General features: G+C 40.2%; 1 protein-coding gene across 8 annotated transcripts in view; it reads left to right on the forward strand.

Annotated features, from left to right (window-relative positions):
- The window catches only part of astn1 (astrotactin 1), a 500,282-nt gene that overhangs the window by 423,883 nt on the left and 57,174 nt on the right, over nt 1–19,225 (forward strand). For all 8 annotated transcript variants that reach the window (XM_085439848.1, XM_085439850.1, XM_085439853.1 and 5 more), the window contains one exon: nt 18,259–18,548. In XM_085439848.1, the coding sequence (XP_085295974.1) occupies nt 18,259–18,548 (290 nt within the window). The remainder of the gene's footprint in view (nt 1–18,258; nt 18,549–19,225) is intronic.

Below are 19,225 nucleotides of genomic sequence, written 5' to 3' on the forward strand. Positions count from 1 at the left end.
ACCTTTGGAGGTTCTACATAAAATTGCGTAAAATTGTGTAGATGTATGTAGGGTTTAAAATCGTGATTCCTTCGGTTCAGAAATACCATAATATAAAAAATTGATTTTAAAGTTTTCTTCAAGACAAACCTTTATCTTATCAAAACTGTAAATGTCAGAGAGCTTCAGCATTTGGATGGGGATTTATTATTCACCGTCTGTTAAACAAATGGTGCTTATCCCAGCTGTAAGAGGCGGGGACAGGTCACCAGTCTAAAATCAGATGTCCATATATTCATTTTCTGATATATGTTGGTGTTTCCAGTTCAACTCCAACAGCAGCAGTTTTCATAACAAAAGCTCAGAGCTTTTACATCTTGGTTGTTAGTGCTGCAGGGAAAGTCATAAAGCGCTCCTCCCTCCCCAGATTTTTTTAACTTCCATCCATCCATCCATCTTCATCCGCTTTGTCCGAGGCCAGGTCGCGGGGGCAGCAGCCTAAGCAAAGAGGCCCAGACCTCCCTCTCCCCAGCCACCTCCTCCAGCTTATCCGGGGGAATACCAAGGCGTTCCCAGGCCAGCCGAGAGATATAATCTCTCCAGCGTGTCCTGGGTCTGCCCCGGGGCCTCCTCCCGGTGGGACATGCCTGGAACACCTCACCCAGGAGGCGCCCAGGGGGCATCCTTGTCAGATGCCCGAACCACCTTTTTTAACTTCATTATCTTAATTATTTGCATTGTCAAAAACGTTTTGGGGCATAAATATAATGTTTTCCTGTTGCTATATCTCAAACTGACTTCATTCCTCATAGATTTCCAATTGCTATTTGCGCTGTCATGTGTTTAAAGTGCAGTACAACAGAAATCTTAAATTAAACACCCACATTGAGTCTGACGCTCCGTGTAAAAGTATGTGCAAAGAAAAGGTCCTCAGTCAAAGAAGAGTTGTTTTGTAGCTGGTGACAGATATGCAGGCTTGCAAGGTCTTAGGGAGTGCTGCTTCACTAATGCAAACCTGACCTTTTCTTGTCATGCTTCATGTTGTTTCTCAACCACCAGCCATTTTTAACATCATTACACCTCATTCAGTTGTCTCTCTCCTGGATTTCAGGTTCATTAAAGCGTCCAAGAGCTTCTTTCATACCGAGATGCAACGGAAACAGACATGAGACCACCATCAGTGAAAAAGCATTTTGCTACACTACATTACTCCAGTCTTCAGAAGTAGACGAACTCACACAGTTCAGGATTATAGCTCCCAACAATTCAAAGATCTGTGAGGGGAAAAAAGAGGTGTTGGTGTAACGTTTGACGGTGGGGCAAGCAGGAGGGAAAAGTAATAAATTGCTCTTGGCGCTCAACATGTCTCAACAAACCCACGGCGCTGTAGGCTGAACAGCAGATGGGGCAGATAAGGATTCTAGAGATAAAGACAATGAGAGCTGCAAGGAGTTAAAAAAAATAAAATTAAACAGCAGACTTATGTTCACAGCAGGGTGGACACAGCCATATATTCAAATATACAGTCAGAATGGATGTTTATGACTCCCATTTATCTAACATACAAATAAGTAAGGCAGTAATTGTTGATAGAGGGTCACTTTGATGATTTATGTACTTGCACCTTGCACCAGCAATGGTGCCCGGCATCATTATAGTGCAGACCACAACCACAAATGGGACAAAGACCTGCAAATCTTGGGAGTAACACGTAACGATAGCGCTAATGACAGAATCAACTAAACAAATTAGAATTTTTAGCTATACTTTCCTGGCCAGCATTTGTCCTTTAAGTTGTGTATTTAAAACACATTTTTACATATTACACTTTCAGAAAGGCTTTGTTAGTGGTAAATAAATGAATTTAATCTTGGTTTTATGTGAGATTCACGTTTGGGAACAAAAGTACTTCGTATTAGAGCTATCCGGTCTTTAAGTCTGACGTCATTAGCCGTTTCCAGGTCCAAACTCCGCTTCAGGTCCCAAAGTCAAACAAACACTGTGGCATCACTGAGAGTTAAGAACTGTCTAAAGTCTTTCAGCTGTAATAAAATGATCAGAGTTGCTGCTTTACCAGGTGAAACAATTAAGTTTAACATCCAGGCATCCATGAAAACAGAATTTGTTAAATTTAACGGAGTTAGAAGTTAGCAGGAAATTAGCTCGCTAGTTTACACCTAAACATGATGTAGCATGTTCTGACTGAGAGATTTCTGAAAAAAATCAAACGTACAGCTCTGCTATCACTTCCAACATAAATGAAGACAGGAAACTAAACAGCAGTGAAGTTTGTAGGGTTACTGAAGTTGGACTAGCTGGTATATAATGATGTGCTATGTGGTGGCTAGCGACACAGCTATGCTAGCAGTGAAGCTGAAGGATGAACACAAACTTTTAAAACTTTTTTTTCAATAAAAGTTAATGTGAGGGTGCCGATGGTTAGGGACAAATGCAATCGCCTGTCGGGATGTTGTAAACGGACCAAATTTCAGTCAGGAAAACAACTGAGACAATCCATCCACCATACAAGGTTAGCCATTAATATACTGCTGCATGGGCTGCTGCAGTTACATCGTAAGGTTTTAAAAACTGAGCTGTAAAATCAACAGTGACAATAAAAACCGAGAGGCCGACAGTGATCCCTGACTTTTTTAGGGACTTGTTCAGATTAAATTTGACGGGCGATCGTGGCTCAAGAGTTGGGCGTTCGCCTTGTAATCGGAAGGTTGCCGGTTCGAGCCCCGGCTTGGACAGTCTTGGTCGTTGTGTCCTTGGGCAAGACACTTCACCCGTTGCCTACTGGTGGTGGTCAGAGGGCCCGGTGGCGCCAGTGTCCGGCAGCCTCGCCTCTGTCAGTGCGCCCCAGGGTGGCTGTGGCTACAATGTAGCTGCCATCACCAGTGTGTGAATGGGTGGATGACTGGATATGTAAAGCGCTTTGGGGTCCTTAGGGACTAGTAAAGTGCTATATAAATACAGGCCATTTACCATTTTACCATTTAAATAGAACAAGATACAAAGCATTAAAAGCGCAACAGCCTTCTTAAACGCAGAGTAGTTTGGACCCGGAAGCGGAGTTCATATGTCTTCACTTAACCTCCTAGGACCTGGCGCCCACATATGTGGACATCACATTTTGGGTTATTTAGACCAAAATACTCAATTTTGCTCTACATGGGCATTATACTGCTACTGTTCTATCAAAATTTTAAACAAATATCCTCATATGTGGCTCTTATTTTTCTTAAAAACAAAAAAAAAAAAATCTGGTAATTCTTTGTTTTTGCATTCATCAGGCCCCAATATGCCCAAATATCAAAGAGAGATTAAAAATGCATGTCGTGGAAGAGTTCGGGTCTTAGGAGGTTAAAGACAGGATAGAATTACTTTTGTTAAATGTTAATCAAGTAAGCGTGTATGCACATACATTGAATATTAGCTTTTTACGACAGACTTGTCATTTTTCTTTTTGTTTTCATTTAAGCATTAAAATCGTTTAAAACATGCTTATAGTACAGAAAGCTTGTGAGACTTTAGCAGCATAATCAGCAACATAATATTCAAACATACATGATAATTTTATCTTTTGAAGCATGAATGTAGTTGATTCACCACTGAGAAGCATGATGAGGATTTTGAATCTTTACCTCACAATATAAAGCACCCTGAGGCAACTGTTGTTGTGATTTGGCGCCATATAAATCAATTGAACTGACAATGTCTTTAGTCCCAGTTATTAGAGGGCACTTTCTCTGGGACGTATAATAACTTTAAGTATTTGCTTAAATACTTTTTGTTTTTATACACTCTTTTTAGAAATATGAGACTACCCCTGCTGCTTTTGGCTGATTATTGTCAGACGCCAAGTTGTGTGTTCAAATTCACTGCAGAGTTGCTGTCCTCATACAAGATGCAAGTTGGAAATGTAGGCATGTTGAATGAAGGTTGGGTTTTTTTGTGCATCCAGTAGGAACAGTGATACTGGCTGCACTACCTTTAACCCACTGTGATCTATTTTTATTTTTAATGATAATCTAACACACCCCCAAAAGATGATTCACTTTATTTTTAATAAAATAACTTTTTGCTTGTTTCTGAAACCTTCGATTAGAGTTAGGGCCATCACTAATGACCTGAGCGGTTTAAGAAAGTGAATCTGATGAACTAATTAAGACAGCGTACTTTGGATTTGGGCATTCATGAAGGAGATGTCAGTAATGGGTCTGTCAGGCCACGGTCAGCAGCCTCAGTGCACTCTCAGACAAACAGTGTCTGCTAACGCGCAGCGCATACTTCTTTAAACATAAAGGCTCAGTAAGCTTCGTCAGATACCTTGTAGATAACATCTACGTGTGCGTTTGAATCTATGGTTATGTAAGCTGGATGAGCAGGATAGTGCTGACCAAAGGCCTTGCCCAGCTAAGATTGACTATGAAAGCCTGCAAAGGTAAAAAGGGTGCCCGGGCAAGGTAATGCTGCAGATGTGTTGTCGCATTAAAGAGATATTGAACTTTAGGATGACTTTACTTTGTGAGCTTTCCTGACTATGACGTAAAAACAGATATTTCCATCTTCTTTATCCATTGATCCATGCCTGAGCGTAGGGAATAGAGGATTTTTTTGCAAGCCATTCACTCATGCATGCCAAAATGGGTCTTATGTTTATTTGAAATACCCTTTAGACCGGTCTTTATCACGAGTCGATATGTCAGCGATGCTACCAAAAAAGAAAATCGTGCCTGTGATATATTTTCCTCCACTTCAGTTTAGTTTTTGCACAGTATTAAAATAGCTGTAAGTGCAGGTGGTGGGGAAATCTCACATCCAGAGAGTGATAAAGTCTTTTTTTTTCTTCACCAGGTACAATCTTAAAGTCATCACAGAAACTAGGACACTGCTTTTTCTATGATGGCAGAATCACTAACATTTTCATACCTTCTTTTACACTGTGTGAATAAAAGCCTGAGATCTGAGGGTCATTTTCCAATAATGTGTGTCTGAAAAGCCATAATCATAAATACGTTTAATGGAGTATTTTGTCCTTTGATGCGGACACAGATGTTTGACACAGATTTTCCTGTTGAACACGATAATGAGAGGAACCAAATTCATCCTGCTTTGGTACAAAGGAGTAATAAGGGATGTGGAGGTGAACTGAGGATCTATTTTTTGCAGTTACCTGAACCACCTGGTTCCATAACGGTGTTGCGTAATATAGAGTTGGATAAGTTGTCATCCATCAATTTCAGATCGACAGAGTTGCTTTCTTATTTCTCACTTTTGGCAACACTTTAGAATAACTGCACACTGTTAAGCATTCATAAGGTTGATTCTTCAGTTATAAAGCATTATTCCTTCTTAGTATGTTATTTATAACCATTAATATAACTTGGCTCAATCTTGCTTAAAAGGCTCATAGATAACATGTTTAATGGCGGCTTATTTATACTTTATGACTGATGGGTTCAAACTACTGAATTTTCAATATGTTGAAGTTAAAGTAACCTATAAATTAAACTCTGTGTCTCATCTTACAATACATATTTGTATGTTCAGTGTCACACTGTGGTCTGTCTGTTAATTTCTGTTGATCTGTTGCTTTCTTTCTAACTTTCACACACACAGAGACACACACACACACACACACACACACACACACACACACAGACACACAGACACACAGACACACTCACTCTCTGATTAACGAATTACGAAAGTCAAGCTTCAGAATCGAAACACCACCCGATCCAGCCCCACACTGTCTAAATTAAATAATTTCATGTTTAAATGTGTTGTTAATCATTTCCACAGACTTTCTTAATGCTAACATTATGCTAACATGTTTGTAGTTGGTCTAATAGTTTATTTAGAGATTGTTAATCCATCATTTATCATTTAACCAACACTAAACCATTTAAATCCATGTTTATAAATGACATAGTAAGGAAGAGCAATCCTATATAAATGATGAATCAAGTATTAACTTATTAACGTACTGAAGCTTAATAGTGCTGTTAATGTAAAGTCTTACCCATGTAATGATCTGTTACTAAAACAGGTTAGTATAATCACCACATAAAGTCTGTAACTCAGACAAAACCATTCGTTTATTTGTCAAAATGCACTTTTTGCATCAGTGAATGAGTCACCGCCACTATTCCTTTGACATTGTTTAATCCTAGTTGATGTTTTTGTGCTGAATATTTAGCTCTTCTGTCAGCCTCACAGCAGATTTTAGAAATGCTTCTAGTTTCCTGACAACCTCGCCCTACATTTTCTCACTGACGCTGAATATCTGCAGACTTTTATTATTCTGAGGATAACTGGTATCGTGTATCAGAGTGAATATGTTTCAGATATTTATTTATTTTTTTTGCATGCATTTGCAGTTGAAAAGTAGTTTTCTTCCGATGTTTCCACAGAAGGGTAAACGGCAGCTACAGTAACATGAAACAAATGTGAATTTACACAACGCTACATAGAACAGAACCAAAAAGCACGGGGCTGCTGAGTGAACATTTACTACTGTAACAAAACAGTGCTGCGAATTACTGCCGAGCCTCTCGCTCTGTTTGGCCAAAGGTTCCCATCAACTTCACACATAATGCCCCCTATTGCAATGTAACAGGAACAGAAGTAGCATATGGGACCATTCTGTGCACTCTTCTGGCTTCTGCACTGCAACACTGTCCTTACTCTTATACTGTAGCTGAGGTGTTTAACTGAGCAGCTTCTTCATGTTCACAGCTGCAGCGCTGCTGTGTTTATGTGCTAAAAAAGGTTTCACTCATGATTTGTACCTGTGTGCTCGGTAGAGTTTGACAGTTAGATGGACTATAATGCATGTGAAGACTACACAGTGAAACAATGCAAGTGTATTTTGGAACGCTAACTCGTTTAACTGGAAGAAATATGATCTCTTTGCCTTACAAAGGCATATTAAAAAAAATAACGGTAGACCACTCTGTTTATTTGTTTGTTTAAATTCCAAGAGTATTTGAAAAGAATGACAACAACTGGGAGAAACAGAAATTTAAGCTCCTGAAAACTTTGTTTCAAAGGCCTGATTAGATTTAACTGATGTAGCTTTTTGGCAGCCATAAATTACATCAGCTTTTCCCAGCCAGAAAAAGAAGTGCTCTCATATGATCCTGAACTGAAAAACTGATGATATCAGAATTGGTTTTTTTTAATTGTGTCTGGTTTTACAGCTGGTTTTATGTGTGTGCAGCACAACACAGAACCGTAAAACAGGATCATTCCTTTCTTTAAGAGTAGCTCCGCCAGTTCAGATGCGATGAGCTCAGAAGATCGTTTAGCATATTCGGCCTGCAGCAAACACACTGGACCTCCTGATGGTGTGCAACGCATCAGTCAGCTCCGCTCACATGTAAAGCCCCTGCCAAATGCCGAGTGCATCCTGGTGAGAAAATCTGATGGAAACTTGAAAACATTCAAGAAATGTTACACTGCAGGAAAAGAATAATCATTGTCGTTGTCTGTGTTTCCTTTTTCCTGGTATATATTGTAACACGAATACATCTGGGAACTAATATAGTTACAGCCTTTTAGGATAAATAGCAATGGTGCGGATTTAGGTACAATATGCAGCGTACAGAACTGTTACTGCTATTTGAGTGTCCATTGCGCACCAGTAAACAGGTTAATAATTGCAGGCAGATGATTGAGGAAATTACTTTAGGCTGCTTCTTCAGCTGCATTCGTTCTCTATTACTGAGTGTTTAATGTGAGTAGAGATGAATTCCAGGTTAATGGGCTCTTACCACAGCAAATGAATGATTTGTAAACTGATACAACAGGGAAATGTGACTGTCTGCAGGTCAGCGAGTTAGCAGCAGGAATTCAGCATCTTGCAGTGGGTCGCTTCACATTAACGGTGACCTCTCTAATTGTCAAGCCATGGAGTTGCTTCCTGAATTTGAAGGATCATATACGTGTGCACATGTAAAATAACACGCCGTGTGATGCTTTGAGTTGATTCCATGCAGCGTGGGTGTCTGCTCTGCTGACACGAATTCACATGGGAGTTCAAGTGTTGCAACGCTGCACGGCACACGCACGCGTGACAATAACGCACGTCCACCCACGCTACTTGCACTCGCATCTCTATTTGTGTCACTCATCTCAATGTATCACTTTCCCATCCTCCAAATTCGCACTGTTTGCACTCATCCATCCCTTTTCTGGCAAACGCACTGACAAACAAATGCCTTCCCTCTGCCACCCTCTTTTGCTCATATCCTCCGTGCAGAAACAATCTCGCTGGATCTCTCTCAGCGTGGCTCCGCAGCCGAGGAAACCTTCCACACTTTTTATTTGCAATTCGCTTTAGTTTGGATACTGGCGGAGCGTCGCCCTGTTACCGTGAATTATCAGGTACAAGCTGCACGCGGGTACCAGGGACAGTGTTTGAGCGTGTGCACGCTCATATGCACATCAGAGAAGATTTGTCTGTCACACAGATTTGGCTAAGCGCTCTGATGTATTCCACTTCACAGGTTTGGAGTTTAGATCACGCAGACAGACACACAGGATATCTACTGTATTGTTTATCTGCGTCTCATTCAGTTTCCTCTTTGCTGCCTCTAATTCCATTTATCATGTTTCTCCATACAAGAGGCACGATCCCTCCAAAACTCCCCCATGTTTAATGCTTTTTCCTTTTTTTTCCATCTCACAGCTTTCCCATTTACTAAGCTACTGCCAGCTTTAATTTCCAACATTCTCGGCTCGGTAGAAGCGCTCATGATTACGTTCCATAACCATGTAACGTTCATCTCGGCCAGACGCATTTAAAAGGTTGGGTATGATTTGCCCTCTTTTTGTCTGCTGAACAGTGGAGCATGCACATTGGTGTCTCCCATTTGCAGAATTCGCCAAAGTGAGCGATCCGCTTGCATCATCTAGTGGCTGAACGCTAGTATTTCACAGTCACTGAAGTTAGTGGAGTCACACTGAGTGGTATTATTCCACACAGGATGGAGGAGAGAAGAGGTGTCAAGTCAGACATTTAGTTTAAAAGCCTCTGTTAAAAATGAGGTTGATGGTGTCAGGAGCTAAAATCACGGCACTTTGATCACAAAGATGAATGGTGATTTAATGAGTCATCCTTTCACAAAGAGGGCTGATGAAAGGAGATATAATGGAGAGGATCTGTGGGCCCGCGAGAGACAGGAAATTAAGGCTTTCAATCCAAAATTCTGAAAAATATTCACCCAAACAACGTCTGAAGATTACATCCTTGAACAGTTCTTCATCCCTTTCTCTTCTCGTGTCGCTCTTTCTTGTCTTCTGTCTCATAGCCATAAACATTTATAAACTTGATATTTTTGTAAACAAGACGACTGACTTGAGTCAGTTAGTCGCAGATGAACAAGAATTATATCTCATCAGAGAGTGTAGGAGGACGAGGTGGATGGAGAGGTATTATATGAATCTGAATAGCTCTGAGCTCCATCTGTTGTGTACTATAGAGATGAGTCATTCCGCCTAGTACAGCACGGGTCAAAGCAGCCTGAAATCTCCAGCTTCATAGTCGCACACATACAAACACTGACCCACAAATAAACACGTCCACTAATACATGATTGAGTGAGTCTGCCATCGTGCATTTAGACTGTGTCTACAGTTTAGTCAAGCCTATTAAGCCTCAGCTGGTATCCGAGATTGGTTTTCAGACCACATCGATGCTTGGGACAAACATTCTGAAATGATAACACAACAATGATAATATGCAGTAATAAAATAAAACTCAAACATTAAACTCCAAAATAAGTGTTGAAGGAGACTTACAGTCTTATGCTCATTTTTCAGCTCAAAATTCTTACTCGGGGAATCGAGTAGAGTTCAAAATGATCCTTTTTGTCCTTTACTGCATCTTGATCAGGCCCATTTATTCACACTTTGTCTGAAACTCTTCTGTTCAGTTTTATATCTATATTCACAACAACCACACCTCAAGGTGCGTTAATGTAAAGCGAACCTCAACGATCAGACAACCATGCATGAACAAGCCCTTGGCAACAGTGGGTGAACTATAGGTAAGAGTCAATGCAACGGTGGTGTATGAACACATAGAGAGTGAAACGAGTGAAGGAGAAATTCCCCAGCACCTGAAGGCTATTGCAGCTTAACTAAGGCAGGGTTCAGGGTTCACCTGATCCATAAAAAGCAAAATCTGAACATTTTCTTAAGAGTAAAGAGGGTGTCTGTCTCCCAAATCCAAACTGGGAGCTTGTTCCACAGGAGAAGCTCCTGAAAGCGGAAGTCACAAGTAAGCCTGAGAGTGAGGCGCTCCACTAGGACAATATAAAACACTATAGGTCCCATTTACTTTACCACTCCCAGATTAAAAGAAGAAAGAAAACCCACCTTAAAACTAAAAACACACACCTGATACATTGCTTCATATAGCTGCTATGACTGCTCTACAAAATCAAAGAGGAACTGCAAATGTGTACTTTATCGCTTTAACACTGATGCTGACAAGATCAGGTATGCCATTATAAAAATAAAAACGGACTAATCCTTACCTTAATATAATAGAAATATAATAAAAAATGGTACTACATGTAGTTTCCTTTATGTGCTCCCAACACTGAATAAACCAAATATCAAGCTATCAAAAAGTCAGACGCACATAGGCTCGCAAAGGTACTGTGTTCTCTGCCCCTGCTGTCCGACGTAGACCACATTAGGTAGCGTCCTCCAAAATTTACACCCAAAATTGTATTTCTGCAGAGGCGGAGGAGGAGGAGGATGTGACGGCACTATTTCTCTATTCTGTCTCGTCATCACTTTCCTTCGTGAGACATCTGACTCAGTTAAACATGGATTACTTTTAATGAGGGGTGTGTGTGTGTGTGTGTGTGTGTGTGTGTGTGTGTGTGTGTGTGTGTGTGTGTGTGTGTGTGTGTGTGTCTTTCCCCCAACATGTATCCTCTTCAAAGCAATACACTGCTTGTAAAACAGTTTAAAGCATGTGTGTGTTCATGTGCATTGGTTGAAGTTGACAGCAGTTTAGATGCATGTGTGTGAGGGTACTTTCTAGATTGCGAGCTTGAGCTAAAGACAGAACAAAAGGCAGGAAAAACAGAGAAGTAATGGAAATGGAAATGTAGAGGCGGTGCCAGAAAATGTGTGAGGAAAATGTGATCTGTTTTCTTGTTTTAGCAGAGAGATGCAGAGCAGGGATACAGTGCTTACAGCTTTTCCCTCACACCTACCGCACGTTGTGAAAAAGAGGTGTGATTATGGCATTTTGTCGGGTAAGAGAGTAAAAGGGGAGCCACACAGAGGAGATATGGCAAGACGAGACAAAGAGACACTGAAACAGCAAGAAACATTAAGCAAAGTTCAAAGCGGAGCACTCTGCTGTCTTGTTTTTGTCTGTGCGACTGAAAAATACAACATGCATATCAGATGGAATAACATCCATTTCTCACAGCTGCGAGCTGTAACTTACCTTTCAAAGCTTTTTAGAGATGTTCATACAAACGATACAACATCCTGTGCCTCTCAACATATCAAGACTATACTTGCACTTTTGTGTACAAGTAGATTAATGCACACACATCTCTAAAATACATGCATTTGAAGGTCAGGCATTCATTTCCTCGCGTTAAGTAGATTCGAGCCTTTGTGACTCTTGGTGTGATTGTGGAGAGCAAGTCCACTTATCCAATAGGGCGTCTATGCTATGCATCAGACAAGTATGCATGTCAGAGACTCACTAAACAAACAAGCCAGGTTGTGTCTCTGTGTTGCAGTAGTATTGTTATCGTTTCATATGCAAGACATTAGCAGTGATGTCCGTTTATGAGAAAAACGCAATAGTTCCAAGTGGTGCTGGGGTTTGTTTTTTAGCAGAAAAGTCTTGTCGTTCAGCTGATTAACCCTTCTCTCCAGCGGTTGCTTGCCACAAACCTTAGCCATTTTGCATTTGCTGTTTCATTTACTGACTACATGAGCTTAAAGTGATGTAAATCATACGCAGTATAAAGGAAAAGATGATCTCTGGGAAGGGCTACTTTTTCCTTACTAGCCACAGTGTTGGGTTTAATGCATCCTAAAATAACATGTTACTTAAATCACGTTACATTTTTAAGTAATGTAACAAATTACATCAATAAATAGATTTATTACATTATAGTTAGAATTATGTTGCTCGCTATGTTACTCAGGTTGTTCAGTTATCTGCACGATGGGTGGACAGAAAGAGAAAAGCATGAAACATGCCTTTTTCTACTAACGCACTTGGTGATATTGTTCATGTGGAGGGAGAAGGAAAATGTTGGAGCAGTCTGCAACGTTTGTGGATTGGAGATATGGACATTCCTTTTATTTTAATACAAAAAATGAAAATAATGCAATGATAAAGTGTAAACTACTTCTACGATAAAAACTACAGCATAACGTAACACTGACCCTTTGCAGGCGTGTAGCATGCTAGCAAAAAGCCCGCAAAGAACCCACGATCACAGGGTGCCACCCCAGCCCAGCAGCCAGAGGCTGATCTTCAGCTGCTGACAAGTTCAACTGCTAACTTCATATCTGACATGTTCTTAAAGCTGTTAGCTTTAAAATTTAAAATTAAGAGCGACTAATACTTCCTGCTGCAGTAATTTTAGGCAGCATGGCTAATATATATATATATATATATATATATATATATATATATATATATATATGTATATACATATATTCTGAAGCTTCTTCAGTCGTCTACGTGGAGGAGCTGGGGAGGAGGTGGGTTGCAAAGCAGCTTGTAGATGTGCAGCGACAGTGGGCAGGCTGAAGCAGGTTACAGTAAATAGTATGCTCTATTTACCAGCTGAGTCATCATCTGTGGCCTAACATTGAGGTCACCCCCTGGTATTGCAGCTGAGCTTCCCCTCACCAAGGGGAAACCCTGGAGCTGCCGATAGACTCGACGTTATTACTCTGCGTTGTTTTTATGGTAAACTTGAATTTTTCTACAGATTTCTTTGAAAAACCATAAAATCCTAGAACAATTCTTCAAGCACATACTATATGTACCACACTTACTATATCTGTTCTATATTTTTATTTCTTATGAAATCTGTAACGATGTAGAAAGGTCTTGGGGTGATAATATGCTGTTTATCTTGTCTGTCAGGTGTCTTCAGGCCAGGCTGCTAATCCATTTTAATATCCCCCTTGGTCTCAGCTGACAGTGAACACTTCTGAAGTGAACCAAAACTAAACGGAAGTAATCATTGCCAATTTTCTTTGCCCTAAAAGCCACCCGCCTGCCCTAATTTAACTGCCACATTTAATATCCGTCTGCCAGGAGGTGGCAAGTGAAGATAGAGTGATGGGAGCTGATTAGTAAGGCCGTTTGACGGGGATGGATTAAAGTTTGGCAGATTAGGAGCGCAAGGACATCGATGTCCGTGGTATTATTCACATACGTAACCTGCAATGTTTGATTTTTCCTCAAAGTACTGCCTCCATTCGTTTTTCCTTATCTCTCTGTTTTTGTATTGATTTACTTCTACCCACGTACTTCTCCAGTACAAACAAAAGCCTGATCTTCTATATTGCCTTTGATTAGTCAGGGGAACAGGATGCCTTTATTTTTTATTCATGCACGCACACCATGCAGACATGCCTGTCAGGAGCCGGCATATGTGAACATTCAAAGTTTGATTTTGTACTCAGTCCTAAATCAGACCTCATTTAACTACACGAGCCTCTGATTAGTAAGATTTACCTCATTGACCCAGTTACAAGGAATCAGGGCTGTATGTTAGCATTGCCACTGACATAAACATCGAAGATTCACAAACGTGCAACCAGACCTCGACAGATCTAAGTAACAGAGCTGCATGCTGAACATGGAACGACCTGATCTGAAAGCAGAGATAAAACATTTGTCTTTAGACTGGCACAGTATGTATTTGTAGGCTGTTGGTCCCACTGCTTCTGTTTGACACTTATTACAATTTTGATGTTTTTCTTCACATGTATACAGTTTTGTCTCATAGTTAAAGGGCCATGGTCTGTTTTCCTGTCTCAGCAGCAGCACCTTGTTGTTCAAGATCAAAGAAGAAGACTTGCAATAAGACAAGAAAGATTTTCTTGAATCTTGAATCGTTGAATCTTCTGATGTTTTTTTGACTGTTACTCAAAGGTCAGACTGTGTAATACTGAGAGAAACCTCAAAAAGCCCCAAAATTACATCTCAGACTTTGCTATAATGCATAGCACCACATATGGAGAAAACCAAACACAGCATATGAGCACAAATACCTCACACCAACTGTCAGCATGGTGTTGGAGAGGTAATAAACTTGACTTTAGTCACAGGACCTGACAGCTTGCAGTCACTGAGTTGACCGTTTGTGTAAAAAAATATTCTAGAGTCAAATGTGAGGCCATCTGTCTAACAGTTAAAGCTTAGCTGAAACTGGGTCATGCAACAGGACAACGATCCCAAGCACACCTGCAAATCTCCAGCAGGATGCCTGAAAAAAACTGTTGCAATGCTCCAGTTAAAGCCCAGAGCTCAACCTGACTGAACTGAGGCATCTTTGTAAAGAGTGCATTCAAAGTCCTCTGCAATGACGTCATTAAGAAACATTCAGTTCAATTCAATTCAATAAAACTTTATCGATCCTGAAGGTTGACCCCGAAGGAAATTGGGTTAAGGCTGCCGACCTTTGCCAGCACCGTCTTACCCTTCCGACCATACATACATTACACAGCATCACGTGGGGTAGACAGGTCAGAGAGGTATAACCATAACATATGACTTCAAATATTAGTGAATCAAGGTGTGACGCTGCAGTCCTGTGGAAACGTTCCTTTTCATGTGACTGTCTGTGTTTTTTTCCTCCTTAAACCTCAACAATTCAGATGGTTTCAGACAAAATGAAGTGTGCACTGTATATATTTCACAGATGTGTGGGACAATGTTATCAAATGGATGAGAACTGCATCCATAACAAAGCCACCACTGGTTTGTTACTGTTGCACTTTCATTCTTATCTCTTTGTATTTCGACTCAGGTGCACACACATAGACGTCTATTTGCATAAGCGCAAACACAATCAGTCTAATTCTGCTTTTCGTATTTGACTGTTTTTTGTTCTGTTAACTGAAAGTTGAGATGTTTTTGTAAAAGACTATTTTAATGGAATTGGTGAAACAAAAAGTAAACACTAAGAGGGGGAAATTATTCATATTAGACAATCAGAAAATGGTCTTCCTTCTTGTTTTGCATGTGTGCTGGTCCCCGAGCTTGTGTGCACACTTTTCCCATCTTCCCATGGCTCATAAAATGGGTTGTATTCCATCAAAGGCAGCTCGCACAACAAGCTTATTCCCTAATTGGTGCTTGAGCTTTTAAAATGCCTGTGTTTGCTCACTTCCAAGCAGTCCCCAAAATGCTAATGTGAAAAATTCAGCCTTTTAAAGAACAAAAATATTGTCAAAGTTCTGCATTAAGCATGTCTCCCTCTCTCACTGCTTTCCTATTTCCTTTGCAAGCAGATAACCCACTCTGTCTGAGAGGAAATAACATTTAATGGGGAGTAATTGATTCATATATTTGCATAATACAGAAATTTCATTCAATAAACTTTTGCTATAATCTGCTGGATGTGTATTTTTCTCATTTACACAAATAAAACTCTATTACAATCTTAATCATAGTCAGTGGCAGCTCTCGAGTCTGTTGGGGACCCAGGCAAACAAAATCACAGAAGGCCAGCATTCGTCACCAGTGTTGGTCAAGTTACTTGAAAAAGGTCATCAGTAACTAATTACTGATTACTTCCCCCAAAAAGTAATCCCGTTATTTTACTGATTACTTATTTTCAAACGTAATTAATTACTTAGTTACTTAGTTACTTTTTAAAAACACGATTTACAACCTGAAGAGGTGATAAAGTGATAGATCTTTCAGCCCAATTCTACTTTTTCTGCATAATCCATCATACAAAATGTAATCAAATGGAAAAGTCTCTTTTTAAAACTTGTTTTATTGGTTTTAATCTTTTAACTTTATGCATCAAGCAAAAATTTAATTATATGCAACATTCTCTGACTGGAAGAAATTAGTTTAGCATTTAAACCTATTTTCTGCACATTCCAGCACATAAAATAAAATATTTTGTGTGTTTACACTCAGTCTTTCAAATAGATGCAAGTAAAACACAGCAGAACATAAATAAAATCAAAGACTCAGCGGTCCTGTTGCTCTATTTTCACCTGTAAAGCAGGAGTGGGGTAGGCGGAGGTTTACCCTGGTGCAGGTGTGCCGCGGTCAGTGGAAGAATCCGCGAGTTTCTCTGTGAGTTTCCCATTATGTCTAGCTACTCGGTGCTTGTTGGAAGTTTAGGGTTTTTTTTCGCTGTAAAAAGAAGTTTTCTTCCCACGCACAACGGACACTAATGTTTTTGTCACTTTTTATGGAATCAAACTCAAAGTAAGATCAGTACTTCCACGCTTTAAACGCTGCAGCTGATACTCTCTCCTGCACTTTGTTGATCTGCACACAGCTGTTGTCACGAACACTCGCTTACGTCACTGTCATGAGACATTCTTGCAAAATATCACGGTTTTAGTAACGCAGTAACGCAGCGTTCCTACGGGAAAGTAACGGTAATCTAATTACCGTTTTCACAATAGTAATCCCTTACTTTACTCGTTACTTGAAAAAAGTAATCGGATTACAGTAACACGTACTGCCCATCTCTGTTCGTCGCAACCTTATAAATTTATGTCATAAATAATCTCATGCCAAAAAATAAATAAAAAGCAGTTGCATAAAACGACAGGTAAAACATTCATCCTGAGCCCAAGTTTATGTCAGTAACTGTGCCCTACTGTTAGTTGACTGCCACTGTCCCAAAAGTGACTCTTGGCCGTGCACATTAACACGGTCACGTCACAGACAGCAGAGCTGGCCACAGTGGGCTGCTCTGTTAGCCAAGTTAACTAATGTTACACACCAAGGTACACAAAAGGAGGAAGGACTTCCATTTGGACATGAAATTTGTTGTTCTGCTTAAAAGGAGTAAAAGCAATGTGGCTTCTAAGGTTGACAAATCACGTTTTTGTCATGATTTTTTCAGTAAATTTCCCAGAAAGACCATCTGGCCTAAAGCTGCATCACTACTGGACTTAACTCAGCTTCATTATCTTGCATTATTCACTTTAGGAGATCTGTACTAGTTCTCGGGTCAGTGTTTCAATCTGAACTCTGGGATCAGGGTGGATGCTGTCTATTTGTCTCTAAGGTTTGTGTCTCATTTCAAAAGAATGACAACAAAATGTTAGAAGGAATCCAGAAGCCTAGGTGGAAATATAAATCTTTCTCTAATGATCAGATGAAATAAATATGATTTTTAGATTTTCCCTCAATTATTCCATATTATCATTTGATGCTGGGATGCTCTTTAAACTCTTATTTACTTAATGATGTTGTGTCCTCCTTTGCTGGGAACCAGCTGGAGAATTAGGTCCACCGGCTTTTCATCTCAGTGTATCCAAATTCTAAAGTAATGTTGTAAAGTCTCCATCTGTAGATAGATAGAAACGCAGTATAAAAAGTAAGGAAATGTGTGTTTGGTTGATTATTTCTTTGTTATAAAAATGCTTCTGGGCAATAAATCTTATACCGTTGGAAAGCCTGTTGACTTCACCTTAAATGATGCTACAATTGTGGGTTGAGCAGCAAAGTTCAGCCCAAAGATAAAGATATCTGATGATAATGATGCATTTTTCTCCAATGCCACAGACTAATTAGGGAAATTAAGTCAATAATAGTCATATTATTACAACACGTCATCCTTTGATATAACCGTACTTGCTATGAAACATAAAACTCTTGTAGCTGCATTTGTAGCTCAAATATTTACACTCCTGCTCATGCATTGTGCATGTGATGCAGAAAGACTACAGCCTCTCTAGAAGGGCGGTATGGGAATGTGGGAACGCATTACTGCTTTGTGCCTTTGCCTGCTGCTGCAGAAGAAAAAAAATCTCCCAGTTCAGCTTTTTTCATTCCCTTAATCCCTAATCTCATTACCGTAAACATGTGACATCACCATCTCTGTATCTTATGCACACGGCTATTTTTAATAATATTATGAATAAAAGTTCTTTGGAATGACTTTTGTGGGTTTTTTTTATTTGATTTTGGCGTTATTAACCTTCTTTTGATTTTGTTAAGCTCTGGAGAAACGACAGTTAATTAGTGACACAGTTCCCTTCTTTCTGTATATTCAGGTAACTCACCTTCAGAGGAGTCCGAGGAGCGCGACAAGGAGCGCGACAAGGAGCCCCGGACGCTGACCTACCCTGCGTACATTGCCAGTCTGCTGGACAGTGGAGCAAAGCGCATGGCAGCCGGAGTCCGCATGGACTGCAGCAGCCAAGGCCAGTGCCCACGGTCCTGCCACCTCTGCCACATGAGCCCAAGGGCAGCACAAGGGCGGCAGCAGTCTGAGCCGGTGCTGCTGCAGATTACCAAGGCTACACCTATTTATGAGCTGGTATCCAACAATGAGACCTACCAGGTGTGTACAGTGTTTTGGGTGTTTGGTCTTTAATATTTAAACTACACAAATTTATTCTTCACACCCTCTAAATTGAAGGCGGTGCCTTCTTGAAATCCATTCCCTGTGCAGCATCGAAGAACACATTTATTATGCAGTGTCCTTGTGATCCTAAAGGCTTCATTAGGAAACAGGTTATGGAAACAGAAATCCTCAGAAAGAAGCATTTCCCTTCCAGGATGTCACGCCTTTCTTTGCTTGAAGCATCCTGTGCCATAAACTGCCTTATTGCGCTGTGCCTTATTTGACTCCATCAATACTGTACATCAATAGTGCTTCTACTGCTCCAGCAGGGTCAATACAGTGCTACTCCTGCAGTGTCAGGCCTTTATCCTTAAGCTCAGTCAGACAGCTGCTGTTATTGAAAGAGTCTGCTTAGAGTCTGCTACAGCTTGACTGTGCAGGTATGTGTGCAGAAAAGTTCAACTGTAAAAGTACTTTTTAACTCTTCCCTGTAGTTACCAATATTGCCTTTACTCTAGTGCTATGCAATATTGCAGATTTTGGTATTGATCCAATATCAAGTAAATACTGGGCCGGTATTGCCAATACTTTTAACCCATAAAGGCTGCTTATGTAGGGGAGAGCAGTGTGTGAGATAATGAGTTAACAAAACATACCTTTCAGCTTAAAACTGT

Source organism: Copadichromis virginalis, linkage group LG18 (assembly GCF_057382275.1).
Source record: "Copadichromis virginalis isolate Kocher_CV1m ecotype Utaka linkage group LG18, C_Virginalis_male_GT1.1, whole genome shotgun sequence".
NCBI lineage: Eukaryota > Metazoa > Chordata > Actinopteri > Cichliformes > Cichlidae > Copadichromis > Copadichromis virginalis.